Consider the following 22,354-nt stretch of genomic DNA (forward strand, 5'->3'; position numbering starts at 1 on the left):
TGGATTGTTGGGCATTTTTAGACATTTTAACTGCCCAAGTTGTAGTGTTTTGTTGTAGTTGTAGCTGTTGAACTTATTTGTTGTCTCTCTCTTCATTTTGGTTTGCCAAAGGCCAGATGATGCGTCGCTTTCATGGCCTGGCCTGGCCCCCCGCCCATCCGTTGCCCAATTAGTTGCAGAGTGCTGTGCTTTTTTGGTCATCGCCCCACTTGCCCCATCGTCTGTGACCAACTTTGGGCACAAATCTGCTCTCCCCGACCGGCCAAAGATATTTTTAATTGTGGACAACGCACAATTAGTCCTCAACTTATAATTAAATGTAGCCAAAGCTCTGACGATGGCCACTAAGCGACACTAAGCGTCGGGCATCTAAGTTTTAATTGCCATCATTTGTTGGAGTGCTCAAACACGCTGCCAGCACGAGGGGGGGTGAAGCTATATGCTGCGAGGGGTGGAAGGAAAAACACTATAAATTCATTTATATAACAAAAGCGTTTGGCATTTGATTTGAATGTGGGGGAACGAAGCCTCTAACAGGGGGAAATTGCAGAAACCTCCTCCAGAAGCCTGAAAAACACAATTAAACATGAACTAAAGCGATTGCTGGAGTCACGTAAATTTCACTTTTTGTTTCATAAATATTTAATCATCAAATATTGGCCCACACAAAAAGCCACGGAAATGCTCTTTAAATTGATTCTCTGCCACCAGTTGAACATCAAATGTTGATTCAAAATCGAAATTAAATATTCAGTTATTCAAAATGTGAAAATCGAAACAAAATGTTTCTTTATTTTTGTAGTTGTTTTGTATTTTTCAATGCCCGAAGCCCGAAGCATTGGAAAAACATTGAAATGTGCGTTCCATGCCTCCCCCCAATCATCTTTTATTCAAGACTGCGAATATTATTTTCAACTATTTTAATTGCTTAAACAATGGCCTTTTTGCGGGCATTTAACAAAGTATCTGAGAATAAAACGAACACACACACACAGACAGAAATCGTCTTCAATTTATGGCAAAAATAGAGGCAAAGCGTAGAGGCAGGCAGATACGGCACATACAACAGATACAGATACAGATACAGATACATCGCTCTAATGACTTGAACTAACCTTCGGCAACAAATCACGGCTGTCAGAGGCAGAAAGATGAAAAATAAATATACAGAAAATATAAAATACAAATACAATGGCCAGCCAGCAGAAGATTTAATAAAGCAGCAGCAGCAGCCGCAGCAGCAGTCCAGTGGCAGTGGCAGAGGCAGAGGCACCACCGAAAGGCCAATCAAGAGAAACCTGTTGCAATGCTCTCTGCTGCGGCTGCTACCAGTGCTGCTGCTGCTGCTGCTGCTGCTGCTGCTGCTGCTGCTGCTGCTGCTTCTGTGGCTCTTAACTTGTTTCTTTTGCCGTGTTTTATATATTCTGCCTCTTCTGTTGTTGTAATGCAGAGGGTTCTTGTGGCTCTTGTTCACAGTTTTTCACAGTTTTCCACAAGTCTCAAGCCCCCCAGTGCCTCTGCTTTTGGCATTAGACGGGAGAGACATGAATGTTCATTAAACCGTAACCGCAGCGGCAACAGCAGCAACAGCAACAGCAACAGCAACAGCGTCAGAGTTGTCAAGCTCTCGGTGTCGCCTCCGAAGCTAAACATTGCGGCAAATGCCAATGCAAATGCCTCAGGGGCTCTGGCTGGCTGCCTTCAGGAGAGCTTCTAGCCCCCATATCAGTGACATTTAAGCAGGAAGGTGGCAATATGCTGCCTCTGCCACTGATCCACTGTCAACGAAGAGTGGATGCCCTGCCAGACAGGCAGCTGAACATGGAAATGGAATCATTGTTGGCTGCAGCAATCTTTCCATTGCTGCATGTTTTGGTTCTTAGTGTTTACGAATGAGTATTGCCAAACACAAGATAGATCCAAGACAAACTGCGTTGGAGATGTGTAAATGTTTATTTATTCTCAGCCATTCTCAGGGATCCCATGATTTACAGACAATATCTCGGGATTGCGAGTACTCTCCCTGGAGTAAATGTGCCACAAATTTCACACTTTATATGCCAAAAATCTATTTAAATATATTTCACAGCCAACTGCTAAAAGTAACCCCAAAATGTAACGGAGTCTCTCGAGTTCTTTTGTCGGTTGGGGCTCGTGTTCCACTCATTATACCCTACCCCACCTCTCACCCGATGCTCGGCAAAAAAGGTCTCGCCTTACGCCACACTTGGGGGCAGACAGACAAAACAAAAGGGACAGCTAAGCAGCAGTAACAAAAGAGTCAAACGCGCTTTTGGCCTTCGGGCACTAAACTTAACTTAGAGCCATGTGTTGTTGTCTTGCCCCCTCTTCACTTTACTTTGTGGCAAAATGTTGCATCATCATTAATACAGAAAGGCCGCAACAACGCGGCGCACAATCATTGATGGTGATGCTTGATGCTGCTGCTGATGGTGGGCATAATGCGGCTCCTCTCTCTCTCTCTGTCTGCCCACTCGGCAGCACTCCCATTTCTCTCTCTGCCTCTGTCTCTCTTTCAAATGCAAATGCGAGTGCTGGCAATGATGACAGCTGCTCCTTAAGTTTAACTTTTGTATTCGAAATGTTAATGGTTAATGCCAAGACGAGCCTATGCCGAAGGTGCAGTTCATGAGTCATTCTATCCACCAGGCCGGAGCCCAAATGTCAGTCGGGAGAGGAGTCTCCGCGGGTCTCTGTGTGGGTAAAGACTCTGTAAAGACTCAAACCGAATGCAATTTATCACATGTTGCAATGAAATATCTGCGAAATGCACTCAGGTGCCGTGAAAATATTTAAAGCATGCCACAGAGGGGCACAGATCAGCAGTGCCAGCAGCGGCAACAGCAGGGCCCTCTTGGTGAAGTCATTAAGCTGGAAGTTAGGTAACTCTTCTTCGAATGGTCTGCGGCACACAGTTGGCCCTGCAGCTGCAGCTGCAAGTGGCGCTGGTACGTTGCAGCACCGCACTGCCACTGCCACTTGATTGAGCCGTAATTAGTCGACAGAGATCTTGTGAGCCCTCTCCTCTCTCTCTCTCTCTCTATCTCGCCCTCCCTGACTTTCTGCTGCGAGTGTGTGTTGCAAACTTAATTAGATGTTCAGCGGTTATGTGGGTCGCCTGGGAATCAACACCCGCGAAAATGTGTTACAGATCCCCCGCTGGATAGGCGAAATAATCTCTGAATAATCTCTGGGAACACCCCAAAGCAGGGAGCTGCTCCCCAGAGTTCTCCGCGCGGTAGTCAAATCAACTCAGAATGGAATCGCATTCCAGGCACGTTGGAGATTAACCAAAAAATGGTAAAAGAATAAAGAGAAAAGAACCAAAAGACATTCAAATAAAATGAAAAGGCAATCACAGAGGCGGCAGCAACAACAACCACAACAATCAAGTGCTGGCTGGGCACGGTCCAAGAGGTGTTGAGGTGACCACGACACCGCGACCAGGTGAACAACCCGTCTGTCGACCGTCGATTGCCTTTTGGGAGCTCTTTTTTTTACAGCTATTTACTTGTGTGCGTCCCAGCCCCAGCCCCAGCCCCAGCCCTAACTCTCGCTCTCTCCCCGCCTCTCTCCCTCCCTGCTTTGGATGTTTCGCTTGTTTGCTTTGTGCTTGGCCGGGCACCTGTTTGTTTTTGTTTTTGTTTTTGTGTTCCAACATGCTGTCGAGATCTCTAATTATATTTGCCTCTGTGTTTCGCTGTTTGTATAAACAAAGAAAGTTTGAACCCAAAAACAACAAAATATGCAAGCAACAAATTACAGTGCACATCAATGGAAAATGTCTTAATTATTGTGGGTTCACGGTTGAACCAACGGACACGGTAAAAGTGTGAAAATTATGGCCAATTTCGAGAGGAAGATCTGATTCCCATATTGTTACCTTTTAGTATGGGACTTATTTGGATTTGTTAAAGTTAAACAAGTTCTTCTACACTTTTGTTTCCTTTTTAAATTCTTTTCCTTTTAAATTTCTTTGTGTACGTTTTTTTTTTTTGCAACATTCCCTGAATATTTACCTACTGTTCCATGTTTCATAATTTTGTTAACTTCGTTTGAACTCGCTAATTTTGTATCGCTGTTTGTGCTTGCTTTGATGGAAGTTATGTAAAGTTAGGCATTAGACATTAGGCAGCCATATGTATGCCAGCGGGTGGGAGGGGGAGTGCTGGTAGCTGGCAGCCGTGACTTTTGCTCAGCGCTTTTTGTCCGTTACCATCATCGTGTCGCATCGTGGTAGATCCCACATCGTCATCGAATCACTTTCACTACCACTGCGAGGGGGGAGCCCTCGAGGCTGATGATTATGATGATGCTTTTGTGTGTGTTGTTTGGATTGTTTATTTTTGTAGTTTTTTGGCATGTTGATATCATCATTGAACGAATGAACGCATAAGCACAATAAATGTTTATTTTTGTTTGAAACCATTCGTATTTCGGGGTACCCGTAACTCCTTTCGCTTGTTTTGTATGACAATGCTCGACATTTTATGGAGCAGGGAAATGGAAACGGTTGGAATCGAATTATTTTCCATCCAATTTCTGATATCTGCGTATCATCGTTATCCGAAAAAATCCCCCCCCTCCGGACTGTGCCAGCCACAAACAAAAAGCAAATGGAAACAAAACAGAATTTACTTTGCACAGCAGTTGCATTCAGATGTGCAATAAATTTGTACATTGTATATTATTTTTAGCACCCATTGGCTCAATATTTGCTGAACAGAAATGCGAACAATAATGTCAGTTGGTTGGGGAAGTGGAGGAGTGCAATAAACTCCTTCCTCTCGCTCTCCCTCTCTGTTGTTATCTGAAATGTCTGGAAATTAAATGCATTCGCAATTAAGTTGAAATATTCGCACACGTGGCCCATCAGACCATCGGATATCAGGCTCCACTCTGCCTGTTTTGGTTCCGTTACCCTTTTGCTATCAATCGAAGCTGCCCGCTATCGAAAGTATTTTCGCTTCGTGGAATTTCGAGTAATTGAAGCAGTCAGGCAGTGGACTCCCTCCCCCTGATTGATATGACAGGTACACTATCAGTTTTAGGTGATAAGTGGATTGATAAGCCCCCAAATACTAATCAGTTTTGCTGGGCTTTGGGGAATGTGTTCCGAGAATAGCATGGAAATGGAAATCCAATTTATGGCCGTAATCTATGGATATATTTGGAGCTTAAGGCGGTGTTTCTTATGGCTTGTTTCCTTTCAGAAACTGATCTTAATCGCTTGTCAAACGCGACATCGATTCTCCACCAGGCCATATGATACCAGTACCAGTACCAGTACGAGTACGAGTACGAGTGTGTTGCAATATTCACGCTCTCCCCAAAGCGTGTTTAGATACGAGTACGAGTACGAGCACTAGCAGCAGACTCCAGTTGCAGTTCCAGCTCCAGCTCAGTCTCTGCTGTGGGTAGAGATACGCAGAGCCAACCCCACACAACCCACACACAGAGGCCGCTATGCTAAAGATACAGATACAGGGAGAGTGAAGCAGCAGCAGCAGCAGCAGCAGCAACTACTCCTCGAGGCCAGCGTCGTGCCTGGGTCTGGTCTGGTCTCTGGTCTCTGGTCTCTCGCCTGCAACTTTTACAATCGGAGCTAATTAGCAAATTCATGCTAATTTTCGAGTTGTAACAAATAAAAGTACAACGCACGTCGCACGTGTCGCCTTATGTAATTAGTTGCAACATGTTGCCAGAAGTATGAACTTCTTTCTCCCATCCACCGAGATAAAGAGATAAGCACTCGAGGAGTCCCAGTTGCCAGTTGCCAGTTACCACTTACCATTCGCCCTGTTCCTGCCCCCTCGTTACGAGTGATAAAACAAAAGTTATGTCCCATGGGAACACGCTTTGAGAATGCTGGAACCACCGGCAAGAATTCGCATAATTCATAATGAAGATGTTGTAAAGAGTGATCGCTCCGGACAGGGGATGGATGCATGGATGGATGCCCAGGCTAGGGCTCGTTTATCATAATGCAAAAAAGGGAATCCAGCCCCACGTCCTCTGGGGGCAGGCAGCCCCGTGCATAATTACAGTCTCTCCCCGTATGCTGGCCAGTCCTTCACGGGAGATGTCCGCGGGACACGATCTGCGGCCAGTGTGTGCATTGCTCGTGTCACGGCTGCATATCTATGGGCAGCTACTGAAAGCTTGGACTTGCCCGGCCCCAAATCGATTTCAGTTATTGATTGTAATGACTCCTTGGGCCCCATCCTTCGTCCGTCCATCTCCTCCCTTGCAGTTGCAGTCTTTTGTATCTGCTGCAACTCTCAGTCAGAGTGGCTTTCTGGTCTATCTTCTCGGCCTGGTTTCCTCCCTATTCGGCTGTGTGATTAATTTTTGTGTCGAGTCAGGTTTGGGGCCTGCCCCTGTGCTGCCCCTGTGCTGCCCCTGTGCTGCCTCTGCTGCCTTTTGTGATTTGAAAAATTAGTGCAAACTGCAAATGATCATAAATCAAACAGTTTTGTTGATTGCATTCGAAGTGCCCGCAAATTGCATGATTCTGCAGTTTCTGGACTCTGCCACTGCCACTGTGGGGCAATGGTATGGTCCGGTCCGGTCCTCTCCTCTGCCCCTGCTGCAGCTGGAACGTTGCAGTTTGCATTCCCCGGATGCTGCTGACACACGACGACAGTCGACAGACAACAGACAGTGCACATTGGACATCGAACATCGATTCCTTGTACTTTGTCCAACACGACAGAAGATATTCCGCCTCTTGGTAGTTCCGCAAATAACTTGAATTTTTCTTACGCGAAAACCACTGGCACGAAGCAAAACCTGGCATTTTTACGAGTATCTCCTTTTCATTCCTGCCTGAAATTTTATTGAATTGTAATTAAATTTCAAGGGAACACAACAAGGAAAATCCGAGGGGAAAAGGCACGTTCTGGCTGTCTAAGCCAGAGCTACCGCCTGGAGAGTTGACGTCTTGGCGGCTGTGGATGCTAACTGGTTTCCCCGCTATGCAAATGAAGTATCTACGAGTTGAGCTAAAACACGTACTAGCACGAGTCTGGAGCCAAAGAGGGGCCAGGCATCGCGTGTGTGCGACCTTCGCTCATTCATTATGATTATGATGATGATGGACAGGCACAGACAGAACAAAAAACCAAATAAACATTGAACAATTGCACACAAAATGAAAACCAACTTAGCCTCAACCAAAGGCAGAGGCAGAGTCAGAGTCAGAGCCTGAACATCGTTCGAAGATAACTCCATGACGTAATCCACTCTCGGGGCGTCCACTCTCTGCTCCCGAGTGACCAATCGGCAAGAGCGTTTCGATCATTAGCAAATAATTTACGCCATTAATTTGAGGGCTAACAAACGTTGGCGGAACCTTTAGGCCAGAAATGGGTAATGGGATGGGAAGGGATCGTTCTGCGGTAATCGGCTTAAAGCTTATGGCACAGCATTTACTTTAATGAACTCCCATCGATGCTTGGCCACTGGCCACTGGCTATGCCGGGTGGTCTCAGGTCTCTCGTCTCTGGTCTCTCTATGGACTGTAAGTAGCTCAGAGTAGATCTCTCTTCGTGTGTGTGTGTTATCGGGTTTTGCATACTTTGTCGCCGTTGCCGCTGCAGTCGCTGTGCACCTGGGAGCATCGCTAATTAGTGTTGCCATTTCAATTAGTACCCCCAGAGATGTGTGCCCCAGATGGGTGTCACATGGAGAGCCAAGCACCCGTGCTGTGTCATGCGATTGGAGGTCTCTGATAGTGCGTTCGACACTACCTGTCCACGTGGTGCCTTGAAGTATCGTTGCATATCGCCCGGCCAACAAGCAACGGCCAACAGCCAACACCCAACACCCAACCGGTTCCAATCGCCGGAGCGTGCTGCTGCGGGGGGCCAGAGGGCAAAAGTGGGAAAAATATGCGATAATGCCAGTATGTGGGCGTTTGAATTGAACCCAAGAGAAAGCGAGGAGGAGTCAGTGAAGTGCCAGCAGGGAGACGGAGACTCCAGTGGGACACTAAAACATATTGATTGGCGTCTCTCTGTTCTTTTTGTTGTTGTTGATGTTGTTGCTGTTGGCGACCCACAAAATGGTTCTGCAGAACGTTGAGGAATCTTGTAAGTGCAGGGGGAAGAGTGTGATGGGAAAGGAGTCACTGGCAGACTTTTGCATGCTTTGGCAGGGAAACATGGTTGAGGGGCTTCAAATTGGTCAACCCGACATGTTAATCATGCTGCTGTGGAATGTTGAAGGCAAATCAGTGTTGATTAGCGTGGAAAGTGGGGTTAAAGAATGTTTAAGGGTGGCCCCTGGAGGTAGCTACAGTGGGGAAAGGAATCTGTTTCGAACACCAACACATTTGCTGATTAGAAGTCCGAAAGTTTGTAAACAATTAACAATGGCATCAGGCGAACGGACAGACTCCCACACTTAATAAAATTAAATAATAAACCATTAATAAGCGCATTAAGTGTTTTAATTAACAATCGGAAGCCCCTTTTCAAAGGTGTTTTGCTTTAATTTGGAATAAAACATAATTTTAATTTTTGCATAATATTTTGCATAATTCCCAAATTCCCCATAATTCCCAGCATGAGAGAAAGTTCGCCCTTGGCGGCAAATGGGAAGTTTTCCATGTGGCATTTCCCGAGCGGAAATGTGGAGGAGCCATATGGAGCGAGTGCCATAAATTAGTTGTGCCGCTTACAGCAGTAATTAAGAGCCTGAAAATATTATTTATATTTATATTTATATTTATTTCCATTATCTGCTTTGCTATCTGCTGATATAAGTTATCGCTTGGACTAACTCCATTCTCCATTTTCCATTGCAGCTTTTGGTCGCGCTTCGTTGGAAGGAAATTCGAGAAGACTACACAAAAATCCATGAGGAGGTGAGTCCAAAGTTGCCGCAGTTTCCCTTCACCCTTCACCCTTAACCCTTCTCTGCATGCGAAACGAAACAAACAAATTTTCAATGTCAATTTGTAGTTGGAATTTATGATTTCCATTGTTTTGTCTCTTAGTGCGCTGCTCTTTATTTTTTTGTTACTTGTGTTGGTTGTGTGTGCTGCCAAATATGGCCAACAATTTCACTGAACGAGGCCCCCACCGCACCGCACCGGCTGCCGGCCACTGGCCACTGGCTACTTTTGCAGGCTAACAAACTGCTTGCTGCGTTCGACATTACTTGTGCTTCATTGTCTCCTCTTGGGATACCCTTTCACAGGGTATTTCCGCTGGCAGAGCCCGTCCTTTAGGCAGAGAACTTTCTTTGAGTTTAAAGATATTCCCCCCAAAGTCACGCTTCATGGCAATTCCCTCTTCCAGGGTATCCCAAACTTCGTTGCCTCAAGCCAGACGATTTCTTTGTTGTTTTCCTTTTTTCGGTTTGTGGACATTTGTTCGTTGTTGTCGCGTCGCTCTTGGCCTCGTTATTGTGCCAAATGGCCATAAAAGGTTAATTGGGTCCTTAGCAACTGTTGGGCTGCAACAAATAATGCAAACATTCCACGGTCTCTTGGACTCGGACTCGGACTCGTAGTGGGGACTCTACTCTTGCTTTCGGCCCAGGCAGCGACATGCGACATAGAAAAATCTTAATTAGTTAATTAAAACAACAAACAAAGTGCAGTGCAGCGGTCCCAAGACGCTCTTGCCACTGCCCCAAACAGAACTGGTTCCTCCACTGCAGCGCAGGGGCTGGCTGGCACTCTTCCACGGGCAAGTATTAGCCAAGGTCTGTGCCGTGTCTGTGTTGTCCTGCAAGTAGTTCACTTGGGCTACTGCATAATTCATTCGCTTTTAATGACAACACGAGGATGGAGGCGTGGATGTGGCTGTGGCTGTTGGCTCTGGCTGGTAGCTGTTGAAGCATGCAGCATGGACGATGATAGTGATAGAGACGCGTTGTCTGGCCCTTTGCAAACCCATCCCATAGATCCTCATTCTCTGTGTTTTCCCCCTTTGTGTGGTTTTTTGTGTGTGCTGTGGGTCTGAGACCTCTTTCAAATCCCTCGAGGTGGCATTAAACTATGAAAGGCATTTAGTTTAGCGATTTATATAGGCGACCTTTTGACAGTTTTATGTCCAGGTTGGTTCCCCGCCAACGATAACGAGCACAAATGTTGCTGCTGCTTTTCCTTCATTAAACGGAGCGGCAAATGTATCTGTATCTGTATCTGAATCCGTATCTCCCTCTCTCGGTGTGCACTCGTACGTTCGTTATCCTTTGGCCTCATCGATGCAATTGCCTGGCAGGGATTTATTTGCTTTTAAGCAGTTTGTAATTGCCAATATATCTGACGGGGACACGGAACGGAATGGCAGACAAGCGACAGGGCACCCGAACTCCACTGGGGAATCGGAATTGAAAATTCCTCCTTAACGAGAGAATCAAATTAAATCCACTCAGACCTTGAGGCCTTATTTCTGTATGTTATCGAGGGGCTGCCACATTTGAAATGCTCTCAAATTAGCTCCATCGAATATCATTTGTGATATTTTTACAGCAATTCAAAGCTTTTCGCCTTCATTTGACCTTTTTCTGGGCCGCCTACGGAGCCTTACAAATTGTGGGAAAAAGGGTTCCAAATTATATTTTATATTTCCACTTGCACGCCTGCCGCAACCACAAGCTGCCCCACAAATGCGGGCTCTAAGCTGCTGAGAGGGCCCCCAAATAATGGGAACATGCTCCGAGCCCTGATATAAAGAAATGACCAACAGCCATTAGATATTAGATATTAGATGGGAGCACGTCGCAGGGCTGAAAAGGGGAAGGGCTCGAGCCGGGGCACACACGAAAATGAAAACATTTTTGTCATTTGACAGGCAATTTTCGAGCGTAACATTTTCGATATTTTCTGGCCTTCCATCCGGTCCCTCCTCCCCTGCCCTCCCCGCACCGTTATTTTCCGGCAGAGCGCAACCGAATTATCTTGCCCCGGAAAACGGGCGAGAAATAAAATATGTCCTGTCCGACAGCGGGTGACCCACAAAACAACACAAAAAAGTCAACGGAAAAAAGGAAAAATTGTATATAAAATCTAACGATGATAGTTTATACGGCTAAAAGCGATTGTCCCTCTCTCCTCATGTGGCTAAATCTGTTGCCATTTCTCTCATGTTTCATGCCTGTCGCACAAAACATTTTTGGCCCTCGGTTTCAGGGCTCCAGGAATTTGTGGGCCCTGTGCCTGCTTCGTGCCGCGGCTGTTTCCGGGTTCCCGGTTCCGTTTCTGTTGCCTGGAATATTTAATCGAGCTGCCCTGCCTGCCTGCCACACTGAAATATATTGAGTGCATTACCAAATCCAGCCGCTGGGCCCCACACAATTCTCTTCTATCATTTGATTAAATCTAAATCTGTTTACGAGCCGCAGTTTTCCCTCCACATGTTCCTTTTTTTCATACCAATGGAAAGTAATAAATTAATTTTTCCATCTCTCCCTCTGTCTGTCTCTCCTCTCTCTCTCTTTCTCTCTCTCTCTGCGTATTTTGTTTGCTTTTGTTAAACCTGAACAAACAGAATTAACGCTGATAACTTTTGTGTGCGGCTAAAATCTTTTAGAATAGTTTCGCAAACAGTTTTGTGGCCACTCTGATTGTTGAGGGATAACAAAATGGGGCATGTGGGCACTGAGGTTAGGTTTGTCATTCGAGCAAGAGAGGTGTAGAGAATACTCCAAAATAAGCTGGGAACTTCAATTAGTTTGCTCCGAATAACTTTCGATTGTTTGCCGATGACAAAGATAACCAATAACCATGTTCACTAGCATTTACAAGGGAGCTTCTAACTACTGCTAGTACTATCTTGCTCACCGATCTACGCATCTTGTACCTCTGTGTACTAATTTAGTATCTTTTATGGTGCAAATACTGATGCTATGACATGATGTTTCCTGATACAATTTCAAGTCAAACTTCTGCATTTCTTTATGGGAACAAAGTTCTCCATTACCCCAGAACTTCCGCGCATCTTATCCAGAAATGGATAACCCACAAGGCGAATCCTTTTTCCCCTTGAAGTGTGTAAAAGAGTAGAGAAAACCCCTTAACAAAAATGTTTCGCTCAGTTTGTGGAAAATTAGTTTCTTATTCAATTTGGCCGCACAAAAGTTGATGGGCAAACGGCCAAACATTGCCAGCAGGGCAGGGTCTGGTGTCTGGTATTGAGAAAAAGGCGGCGAAAATGCATTTACCAATGCAGTCCGTCGAGGAGGAGGAGGAGGAGGAACAGCGAAACTCAAACAAAAGCCCAAAAGTCGAAAATCAGCGGGAAAATACACGAACAAAATAAAACGTGAAAAATCGTGAAGAAGGCTCCAGTCTGTGTCGGTGGAGGGTCTCCGCTGCAATCCCAACCCCAACCCCAAGCCCATCCGATGGAACACCCAATCCGGTCCGGTTCCGACCAGTCAGGTTGAAAAATGGACAGCAGTGGAAATGGAAATGGCCCTGACTGTGACTGTGACTGTGACTCCTCTGTGACTCTGGAAAAGGGGCAGCAGACAAATAACTATTGAGGTCGGAAAAGAGTGGGAAAGCAGGTGAAAAACTGCATGCATATGCAAATGAACAATTGATTTCCCAGCGGCTCATTTGTAGTTTTATTCGTTTCGATTTTCACCCCACCAGACCTTTGGGAGTATTTCTTTTCGGTCTCTCGAAACTCGTTTGACCCTCAAATTAGTTTGCGGCTCCTCCGCTTTGCATTAGACAGCGGCCAGAGACGTGACCTTGTTTCCATACGTTGGCCCAAAATAAAAGCCAAGTGCAAGGTCAGCAAAGAGAGGGATGGAGGAAGAGGGAAAGCAGAGAGAGGGCAGAAGCAAAGAGGAAGCAGAATCTCTCTGGGGCATTTAGATTACGTTTCATCTGGCATTTTTTGTGTGGTGATTTTCTGCTGCTGTGTTTTTGTTTGCTTTTTGGGCTGGGCCCAACGAGTTTGGCCAGTTTCTTGGGACAGTTTGCGGAGTGAATTAGCCAGCACAAAATCTTGGCCAAGTTTTTGACAAGTTTGTCGGCCACAAAGGAAACGATTTGTGGCTGCCGCCAGTCATCATAGATTATCATCTCAAGAGAGCAAATAACGAAATAGGCAACAAAAAGAAGGCCAAATAGACTACAGATTTGATTTGATTTGGATTTTGTTTGGCCTTAGTGGATGGATGGCAGAGTCTTAATGATCGCATGGCATGGGACTCGGTTCATTCAACCGAATGATGGCTGATGGCTGATGTCTGATGTCTGAACTGATGGCTTTCCATTCCATTCTAATTACCCCAGCTGTCATCTGCTGTGGCTCCTGCAGATCCTGTTTTCCCACCAGAAAGTTATGCCTGGAAAAGTCATTTAATTACATTTTCCTCTTGCTTCGTTGCTGGCAAAGAGGCAGAGAAAATCATTTCTGCCGCTGCCGCTGCCGCTGCCCGGCTTTTTGTCAAATTGAAAGCCATAAAAAATGCGTGGCATGCTTCCAATTGTCGGTCGCTCGCTGCCTCAGAGTTGGGGCAGGCAGATGCCGTGCAGATGATGATGCAGGCTGCCTGCCTGCCTGGGATCCGCTGGGAAACTGGTCTTGGTACGTGGACTGGTTCGGACTGGATGGCAAATTAACAGTTAAGCGCCAACGGTAAATAATTGTCAAAGACAACATCCCATCGATGCTGCTGCTGCCAGTCGCTGCATGCAGCATGCCGCATGCCGTATGTTGCCTGCCTGCCTGCTGCCTGCTCTCGTGATGCACCCGAGGATGAGGATGAGGCTGAAGATGAGGCTGAAGATGAAGTCGCGCCATCGCAAATGAGGTTTGACTGGTTTCGCCGTGACATGAACCAAATGCCCAAAAGGAGTCTCTGCCAGCCAGCCATCGCCATCCATTCAGAGTCAGAGTGAGCCAAGTACAGTGAGCACTGGCTGTGAAGGAGGGAGGGAGAGAGCTGCGACTGTGCCTGTGAATGCACATAGAAATGTGGCAGTGACTGTAGAGACAACTTTGGGGAGAACTTCTTGAACTTTTCGAATCATTTTTTAGCTTCGAGCAGCGTCTGCAATTTTCTCTTTGATTTTCTGTCGCTCAAAAACAAACACCGAAATCGAAAATGAAATGAAATTAAAATGAATTAAGGTTTCCCATTTGCGGCAATGCCACGATTCGCACTGTAGTACCTACAGAGGAAGACCTGTCTGTGCGTCTGTCTGTCTGTCTTTTCCCTCCACTTCGTTGCACTCCACCTCCACCTCCAATCCACTCTCCACTCCTCTCCGTTCTCTAACCTCTGGCGTGCTTCGGTCTGTTCTGTTTCTTAGACTGGTAATTCTAGTCGCCTTGGCAACTTCTCTCTCTTCTCCCCCTGCTGTCTTTTGGCTACTGCCGTTGGCGGATGTGCAAATATTTTGATTAAATTTTCTCCTCCCCAATCTCCGTGGCAACTTTCTTTCCACGAACCAAAGCGCAGCCCCCGTGTGCAGTGGCATCATCATCAGTGGCTGCAGCAGTGGCAGTGACTTTGGCAGTGGCTTTGGCAGTGGCTTTGGCTGTGGCAGTGGCAGTGGCAGTTTCAGTGGCATCCATCTCTCAGTTCTGGCTGTGCTCCTTGGAGGAGTCTCTGGGTTCCTTACGTTCCCAGGTGGCATCTGTGTGAGGGACGCTCTTCCGTGACTGGATGTCTTGACCCGTGGCGAAGACTTTCGGCTACCCCCCAAAAAATGATGAACAAAAGTTCCGAGCAGAGCAGAAGAACTTCATTAGCAGAGCACAGAACTCATTAGCGGCTGAAAAACTTTTCCATTTTGCCGGAAAATGAATATTAAACGGGGACTCCGCCCTCCCCCCTCCACCCTCCTCTCCTCTGCTGGTTCTGCCTGTGCCTTCGTTTTAATAACTGTGGATTAAGTCTGCATAAATAATAATGATTATAAACTGTGCGAAAATGCACATCCTCCCCTCCGCCAGCTTCCCTTTCGCCATCCGTAAACTTTTTGCATACGAAAATGACAAATGATCGCCAAGGAAAAGTATTCAGAAAGTGGCTCCATGAAAGGAAAGGAAGCCGCGACAATAAAGTTTTCCCTTCTGCTCCTTTCGTTGGAAATGCGCAAAAATTCCAGGACTTTGTTATGCGTAATTTGAGGTGGCTTTTCGCTGCTTTTCCTTTGAGTTTGGGATTGCACGCGGTTTCCCTCGAAGCTCTTTCGTGTTTCGTCAAGTGTGGGTCGAATTTTCTTGGCAATTATGGCGCTGATTAATGGAGACACAAGACCCAGAGACCCCAGAGCCAGAGATAGCCACGAACGTGAAGGCAATTTCCAAGAAGGAAGTCTCCCCACTGATTCCGACTTGTTATTCAATTTAATTGTATCTTATCTGGAAGGGAAAGGAAAGGAACCACTAGCTAGACGCACAAATTGCTCGACTGACTGCCCGCTTATCAGTCAATTAGCCAGGCGATAAGACGCTACACGGCCCACAAAACCCATGCGAATGAGCAGGTAATGAGGAGAGGGAGAGACAGAGAGAGAATGGCAGTCAAGACAAGTAGCCCCTCGGGCGGGTCTGGCTGTCATCGTAACAATGGCAACCACTTATCACCAACACCCATCTCCGAGTCGCTCTTTGCTCTGTTTCTGTTGCTGTTGCTGTTTCTCCTGTAATTTCGTTTTCAGACTGTTGTTGTTTGTTTTTATCGCTCGCAAACTACACACACAAACCAAACTGCCATCTGTGCATTATCTGTACAGAGTAGGGAATGCTTTTTGACGGGGGGAGGCCACAAAACTAAACCGCAACTCATTAAGCGAGACACTCAAAAATGTAAAATACCAATTTGGAAGCATTCCCAGACAGGGGCTGCTGCCAATCGGCGATAACAGCAGCAGCAGCAGCAGCAGCAGCAGGGAAAACCCTAAACCCCAAACCAAAATATGTTTCAAATATGCTGCAAATGGAGCAGCATATGGCTGGAAGTTATTTTCGGGAATGTCACTTACGAAGAACTATCTTTTAATTGGTTTTCCGCTGGAGATAAATCTCATTTCGGTGCTAATCAAAGTTTGTTAAAGGTTTTTGCACCGTGCCGCCGTTATCTTTGCCTTGAGGTACATTTTGTTAGAGAGTCTTGCGCCAGTCGCATAGTTCTGCCCATGATGCCCCTTATCTCTGTGCTGCAGCCATTTCCAGGAATATTTGGAATATCCTCGAATAAACGCGCGACATTAAATGCCAATTTAGAGAGGCAAACAGATCCCCCTAACCATTAAATATTATGATATCCGTGGCCGCATGGCCAAAAGTAGCATATGGCAGTGCACCCGCAAACCCACACCCATGAAAGCAAACGCATAAAAAGCAAACATTGAGCATACGCCGCGTGCACCGCAGTCAAACCAATGCCAACAGAAGCGCAGTTTTAATGAATATACGAATTTAAATGCTGCACAAACAAAACCAAGAGTCTCTGAGGGGGAGACACAGCTGGGAGTGGGAGAGTGTGCGCTCTTGGGGGGTGAGTAGAGGGGTTCATAAATGTCATTGCATTGCAATCAATCAATTAATTACAGGAGATATCTCAATGTACCCCCGCAGATGTATTACTATGTATTAAAAGTGTATGCAGAAATACTCGTAGTTGATGGTGAGAGTGAATAGAGAATATTCCGTAATACTTTTGTTCGGTTTCTGCCACTCGTACGCATCGATAGGGTTCCATTTGTTGTGTCTCTGTGCCTTTCTTTTTGGCAATTGATAAACAATTGTGCTGCCCTGTGCGTGCTCTTTGATTAGAGTTCATCCGATCCATAAATATCCATAAAAATAAACGATAGAACACCCCAAAAAAAAGGCACATGAAAATTGTTTGGCAATTATCGTAGTGGCAATGGCTCTGCGTGGCTCCTATGGCTGTTGTCAGTGCGGTCCGTAAACCGTAATTGAGATTGTCAACATTTGGTGGGAGGGAACACCCCACTTCCCCGCTCCTAACCACACTCTCTGCCACTTCCACTTCCACTCCCGCTGCCAGTGTACAGTGTGTACACCTCTCTGTCGCCCCATAATTGCTCTATTTTGCCGGGGCAAACTTTAGTTATGTGAGTTGCTGTTTTTACAGCTGACTGAGGACATGACATGTGTGTGAGTTGAGGGGGGAATGGGTGTTTACTGCGACTCCCATTGCCCTCTCTCACTTTATATCTCTCTCTCCTCTCTCCTCTCTCCTTTGTCTTTTGTCTTTCGCTCTTGTATTCAATTTATAAACGCATGCAGCGGAAATAGCTCCACCAGCGCGGGGTCGGGGCGCTGGGCATGGCACTTGGACCCAACGAGCCATAACAAAAGGCGCACGAAGTAATTAACTTGTATTTATTGTATTCACATAGTTGGCCCCCAAAGGGCGGAAGGAGGCGGTGCAGCAGGCCAGGGGGTGCCTGCAAGGGGATGGCGAGTAGAACTCTCATCAGAGTGCCACGAAGAGATTCCTCCCCAGCGTGCACAGAGAGTAACTTTGGGCATAGACAATACCCGGCGGGTAGCCGTAGCCCTTGCTGCCCCATCTAATTGATAAGTCCGGAGTTGGATTGGCCCTGGGGGCCAGCTCTCGGCCTGCATGTGCACCCAATTACGGGTGAGGAGAAGTGCCCTCTGGGGCACTCCGGCCATCGGGGCTATTCCATGTGCCATGTTTATTAGTTTTCATGTTCCCCCTAATAGACTGGAGAAGGAAACTCCGCCCGAGGAGCACTCGTATTAATGCAAATTGAGTTGCCTTCAAGGGGAATTCCTGCGCTAAGAGCCAAATCAGGGGGAGTCGCGAATTTAAAAGTGAATTTGAAGGAAGAACCTTTTTTTTTTGCTTCTCTCCGGCAAGTTCTTTGATTTATGATGGAAGATTGTGTGTTGGCTTGGGCTGGGCTCAAGAAATGCTTTAAATGAAATGTAATCTCTGCGGGAAATGCTAGACTTTCCCAGGATTATGGCTCCTACGAACCACAGAAGGAACCGCGAACCACACGAAGTGAACCCAACTCTGGGCGGTGGACAGTCCGGGCCGCTAATTGGATTAGCATCGAAGGGTATTCAACTACGGTTAGCCCGCTGCAGGGAGGAGCAGGGCAAACCGCACAGTTTCTTGTTTCTGCCAGCCCCAGCCCCAGCCCCCGCCTGCTGCCCCGCACACTCCATCTGCTAGACACGCAACTCCACTTCTGCCTTGGGATCAGGGGTTCTGGTATGGTTTATGGTCTCGCCTCTCTCTTCGCTGTTCCACTTGGGGGCCAAAGGCAGAGCCAGAGCCCAGAGCCAGAGCCAAGTGGCGTGTCCATGTCATTTACCTGGCAGCCACTCAAGTGGTTACAGGGGAAGAGGGGGTACACGGGGGCAGGTGGAGAGTATCTCTAGGCATTGGAGAGTACAAAGTTCTGATGCGGTTTTTGCTGCAATTATATAATATTGACATTAGTTGCATGTTGCCTGTCGCTTTATGTTTGTTGTTGCCTCTGCCTTTGCCTTTGCCGGAGATTGCCGAGGAGATGGCAAAGCGCTTCCTCCAAGCTTAATTACAGATGATGCAGCGGCATGCGGCATGCGGCAGGTGGCAACAACAGAGATCTAAAATCAATATTATTCTTAATGGCTCAATTATTTGATTTGCGTTTCAATTTAATGGCTTAATGCCTCAAATTAATTGCAGTTCTTCCTCTGTTCTTCTGCAACTTATTTTCCCTCTCTTTGTGCATCTCTTCCACAGCTAAGGACACACAGGAGCCGCAGTTCTTCCCACAACTTTGACGATTGTGCACACATATCCACCAGAAATCAGACTGATTCGGGAGCAGACTGCAAACGGAAATTTATATTTTGATATCTTCCACGAGAGCAGGAGAGGAGAGACAACATATCAGAGTCAAGGAGGGAACTGGAGTATCCAAGACATATCCTCAAAACAAACATCGAACAGCATCAATCATTGCTGGGCATTGATTAATGTTGCGTATACGCCATGTGCGACTCGTAACCAAGTGAAAGCCACGCACAAAGCACCTCAGAGATCAGAGCGACCTCAACGGGGGCTGCGAGAGATTTAGTGTATCCGCCAGCAGCTCCTTTTCTGGCCAAAATCAGGCTCAAGCTCAGCAAACACAGCAAACAGCACAAAAACAAAGCCAAATCCAAAGATGGCCTTCATTTGGCGTCGTCGCTCCACGACAATCGTGAAGCTGGTGGCCTTCCTTCTGGCCATCTGGTTCTGCATCGCCTTCCTCGTCTACACGGATGACACGAGGCGCCGTGCCGCACAGGAGGGCGGCGCCTCGGGCAGTGCCGCAGGCGGTGGCGCCGTTCCGCTTGGGGATCCCATTGCCTTGCCCCTGAGGAACGTTGAGCCTGCGGATCCACTCAACGAGGACATCGGTCTCAATGGCAATGTCATCAATGCAGGCGGAGGAGCAGGAGGAGGCGGAGGGCTACGCAACGAACTGGATGAGGCGGACATACCGCCCACCGCTGCCAAGGCCAGGCCAAACGATTTCGGCCGCCTGTCCCTGTCCTCGGAGAAGAAGCCCCGGAAGAAGGCTGCCATTCCACTCAAACCAAAGGCACAAGACGGTGAGCGCTTTTCCCTTTCTCTTTTGTTTTCCATTTACAATTAAACTGATTTGAGGCAAGAGCTTCCCCTGGGCTTGAAAAGCGTAAAATCTCTTTGGCCCAATCTCCATAAAAGGGTCACGAGATTAGAGCTAATTGGAAGAAGTCCCACTGCCAGTCAGCCAGCCAATCCCTTTTCCATCGAATAAAACTAATCAATTCTTTTCTCTGCAAATTAGTTCTCTCTATGGGAAAAGTTTTCCCGCTTCCTTTCGTTCTGTTTCCGTTTCTTTTGCTGGCTGGCAGTTTCCCCAAGATTACTTTCTCATTTTCCCAGCGATTGAACATCCTTTTTTGCCTCGCTCCTTGGCGCGTTCCTTTTGTTGCTCGCTGTGCGCCGAACAATAAGCATTTATTGAACAATTGAAATCAGTTGCACATTTATTTCCATTCCGGAATCCGCACAAATGGAAGCACACCCACACCGCACCGCTCCGCACTGGTTCTTGCTCCTCCTGTTTATCGTTGCTGGGAAATCTCTTTCTTGCTTTTGTCCCTGGACGCTTTGCACTTCATTTCCACGCAATCGCTCGCAACTAATTCCCATCAATTCAATGCACATGCCCCCGTTGCACACACACATCCTTCTGGGGCGAATGCATTTTGGGTCACCAGCAGCAGCAGCAGCAGCAGCAGCTGGCCGAAGAACCCGAAACCGAAACCGAACCTGATACCATCCAAATGGAGGATAATGGCACATGCATATGGGTATGAGGGGAACCCCCCTCGGACAGAAAAACTTGCTGCTGCTGTCACACTTCCTCGTTTTTCTCTGGTGGCCGCCACCGCCTTTGTGCCTTCAAGAAAATTTCTAACAAGTTTTACAACAATGTCGAAGATGCCAGCGGCAAATACTAACAACCCGAACAACTCGAACGCTGCAGCAACATTTGCAACTGCAACAACAGCAACAACAGCAACAACAGCACCAACAGCCCGAGCACTTAACAACTTGGAATTGCTGCCAAACAACATTTTCAATGTCAGGAGAATGCTCAGGGGAGGGAGGGGAGGTAGTGCTGAGGGGGAAGTGCACTGCAGGGATAGAAAGATATAGACAGACAGACAGGCATTCTCGCATTCAACTTTTGGGCGGGGAGGACACACCGACTAATGAGGCTGTCAGAAGCGACTGAGAGATACCCTTTGGGGAAAGAACTTTAGGAACTTTGGGTTCTATATTCTATAGATAATGCTCAACCCAAAACCAAGCTATAAACAAGTGAAACTTGATCTGCGTGAGAGTGCAAAGTCTACGCTTTTAAGGGGTACGTTAGTATTACTTACTAATCAAGTCAAGAAAGACTTAGAGAGGGAGCAGCGGCAGCAGCAGCAAGTGGAGAATGGAGGTGGCAGATGTGGCAGCGACAGAGACAGACAGATACAGAGCTGGAGCCATGGTTCCTGGCCATGGGATGGATTTTTACTCAATGGACACTTGACTGGTCGCTCGGCTCTCTGCCCAGGCAAATCAATGAAGCCCGTCTGGGGTCCAACCAGGCGTGACTCGAGCCGGGGAAGAAGAGCGACAAGAAGGAGGATAGGAGGAGGAGGAGGAGGAATGGAAGAATAGATAGAGCTCGCTCTTAGCTTCCTGTATGTGTGTGCACGCCCTCCCGCTCCATCCGCCATCTATTGGCCCTCGCATGTGGAACAAGCATTTAAGATTGCATCAGCATGTGGTCGACTGACCATCAGTCGGCAGGCACTGGAAGGGGACATGGGATGGGAGTGGGGATAGCGCAAGATCTACATCCAAGTTTCTCCGTCCCGTCCCCAGGGACAGTGGCGGGAGTGGCGGGAGGGACAATGCACGTATTTGCAATTTCGCATATCATGTTTGCATCTCTCGCTCGCTCTCTGCGGCCCCATCCACTGCCTACTGCCTACTGCCCTCCCTCCCTCCTTCCTGCTGCCCCAAACATCATCATAATCATCGTTGAGGTGGCAAAGCTACAAGTTGGATCCTTTTTTGCTCGAGCAGCAGCTGCCCCATGGCGTCAAAATTGTGTGCAAGCCAACAAACGTTTACCAACACTCGCCCAGGGAGGATCCACACATCGAACTTTAACAGTGGTTCGGGGGCTAAACAAAACTATAAAATTCACCCATAGAAACTGTGTTTTTCCATTTGGAGTTTCCTTTGTGCTGCAAATTACTTTTGCTAGACAAGAGTTTATTTTTCGCGTGGAAATTTTGCATGGAGAATTCTTCTATATTTTTTATGGCACATCCTAAATCCAAATCCAAGACTATGACTTTGAGCAATACTCGCGGTTTAGGGTCTACTCGATGGGGTGCCAGGGCGACCACTGTGGCTGGCTCCTTCGCTCCTCTAGTCTTCGATGTGTGCCTGTGCCCCTGACTGTTGTGCCATGTGGGTCTGGCTGGGTCCACGTTGTTCGTAGCTGGTAATTAGTGTTGTTGTACTTATTGGCTTTGGCCTTGGGGGCGCGTTACCACCACCAGCACCAGTACCACCAGCACCAGCACCAAAAGATGCAACAACGAGACGCGCGAGAGCGTCGTGGTACCAACACGACGTTTATCGCGCGTTCGCATCGAGTTCCTTAGGCTCCAACTACACTCTCCACTCTGCTCTCCTCCTCCTCGACTGGCCAACCCGTCCCACCAGCAAACCTGCCTGCTGGCCATGTTATCTTGATCGTTGGCCCTACTGCCTGGGATACCTTTTTTTTGCCCCTGCCCCTAGTCTG

At 47.2% G+C, this 22,354-nt stretch overlaps 1 protein-coding gene across 2 annotated transcripts in view; it reads left to right on the forward strand.

The window, feature by feature from the left end:
• LOC117892546 (putative polypeptide N-acetylgalactosaminyltransferase 9) overlaps window positions 1-22,354 on the forward strand; it is a 59,705-nt gene that overhangs the window by 7,541 nt on the left and 29,810 nt on the right. For both annotated transcript variants that reach the window (XM_034798855.1, XM_034798856.1), the window contains exons 2-3: window positions 8,831-8,890; window positions 18,742-19,598. In XM_034798855.1, coding sequence (XP_034654746.1) covers window positions 19,169-19,598 — 430 coding nt within the window. In that variant the 5' untranslated portion in view covers window positions 8,831-8,890; window positions 18,742-19,168. The remainder of the gene's footprint in view (window positions 1-8,830; window positions 8,891-18,741; window positions 19,599-22,354) is intronic.

This window comes from Drosophila subobscura, chromosome E (genome assembly GCF_008121235.1).
Source record: "Drosophila subobscura isolate 14011-0131.10 chromosome E, UCBerk_Dsub_1.0, whole genome shotgun sequence".
Classification (NCBI taxonomy): Eukaryota; Metazoa; Arthropoda; class Insecta; order Diptera; family Drosophilidae; genus Drosophila; species Drosophila subobscura.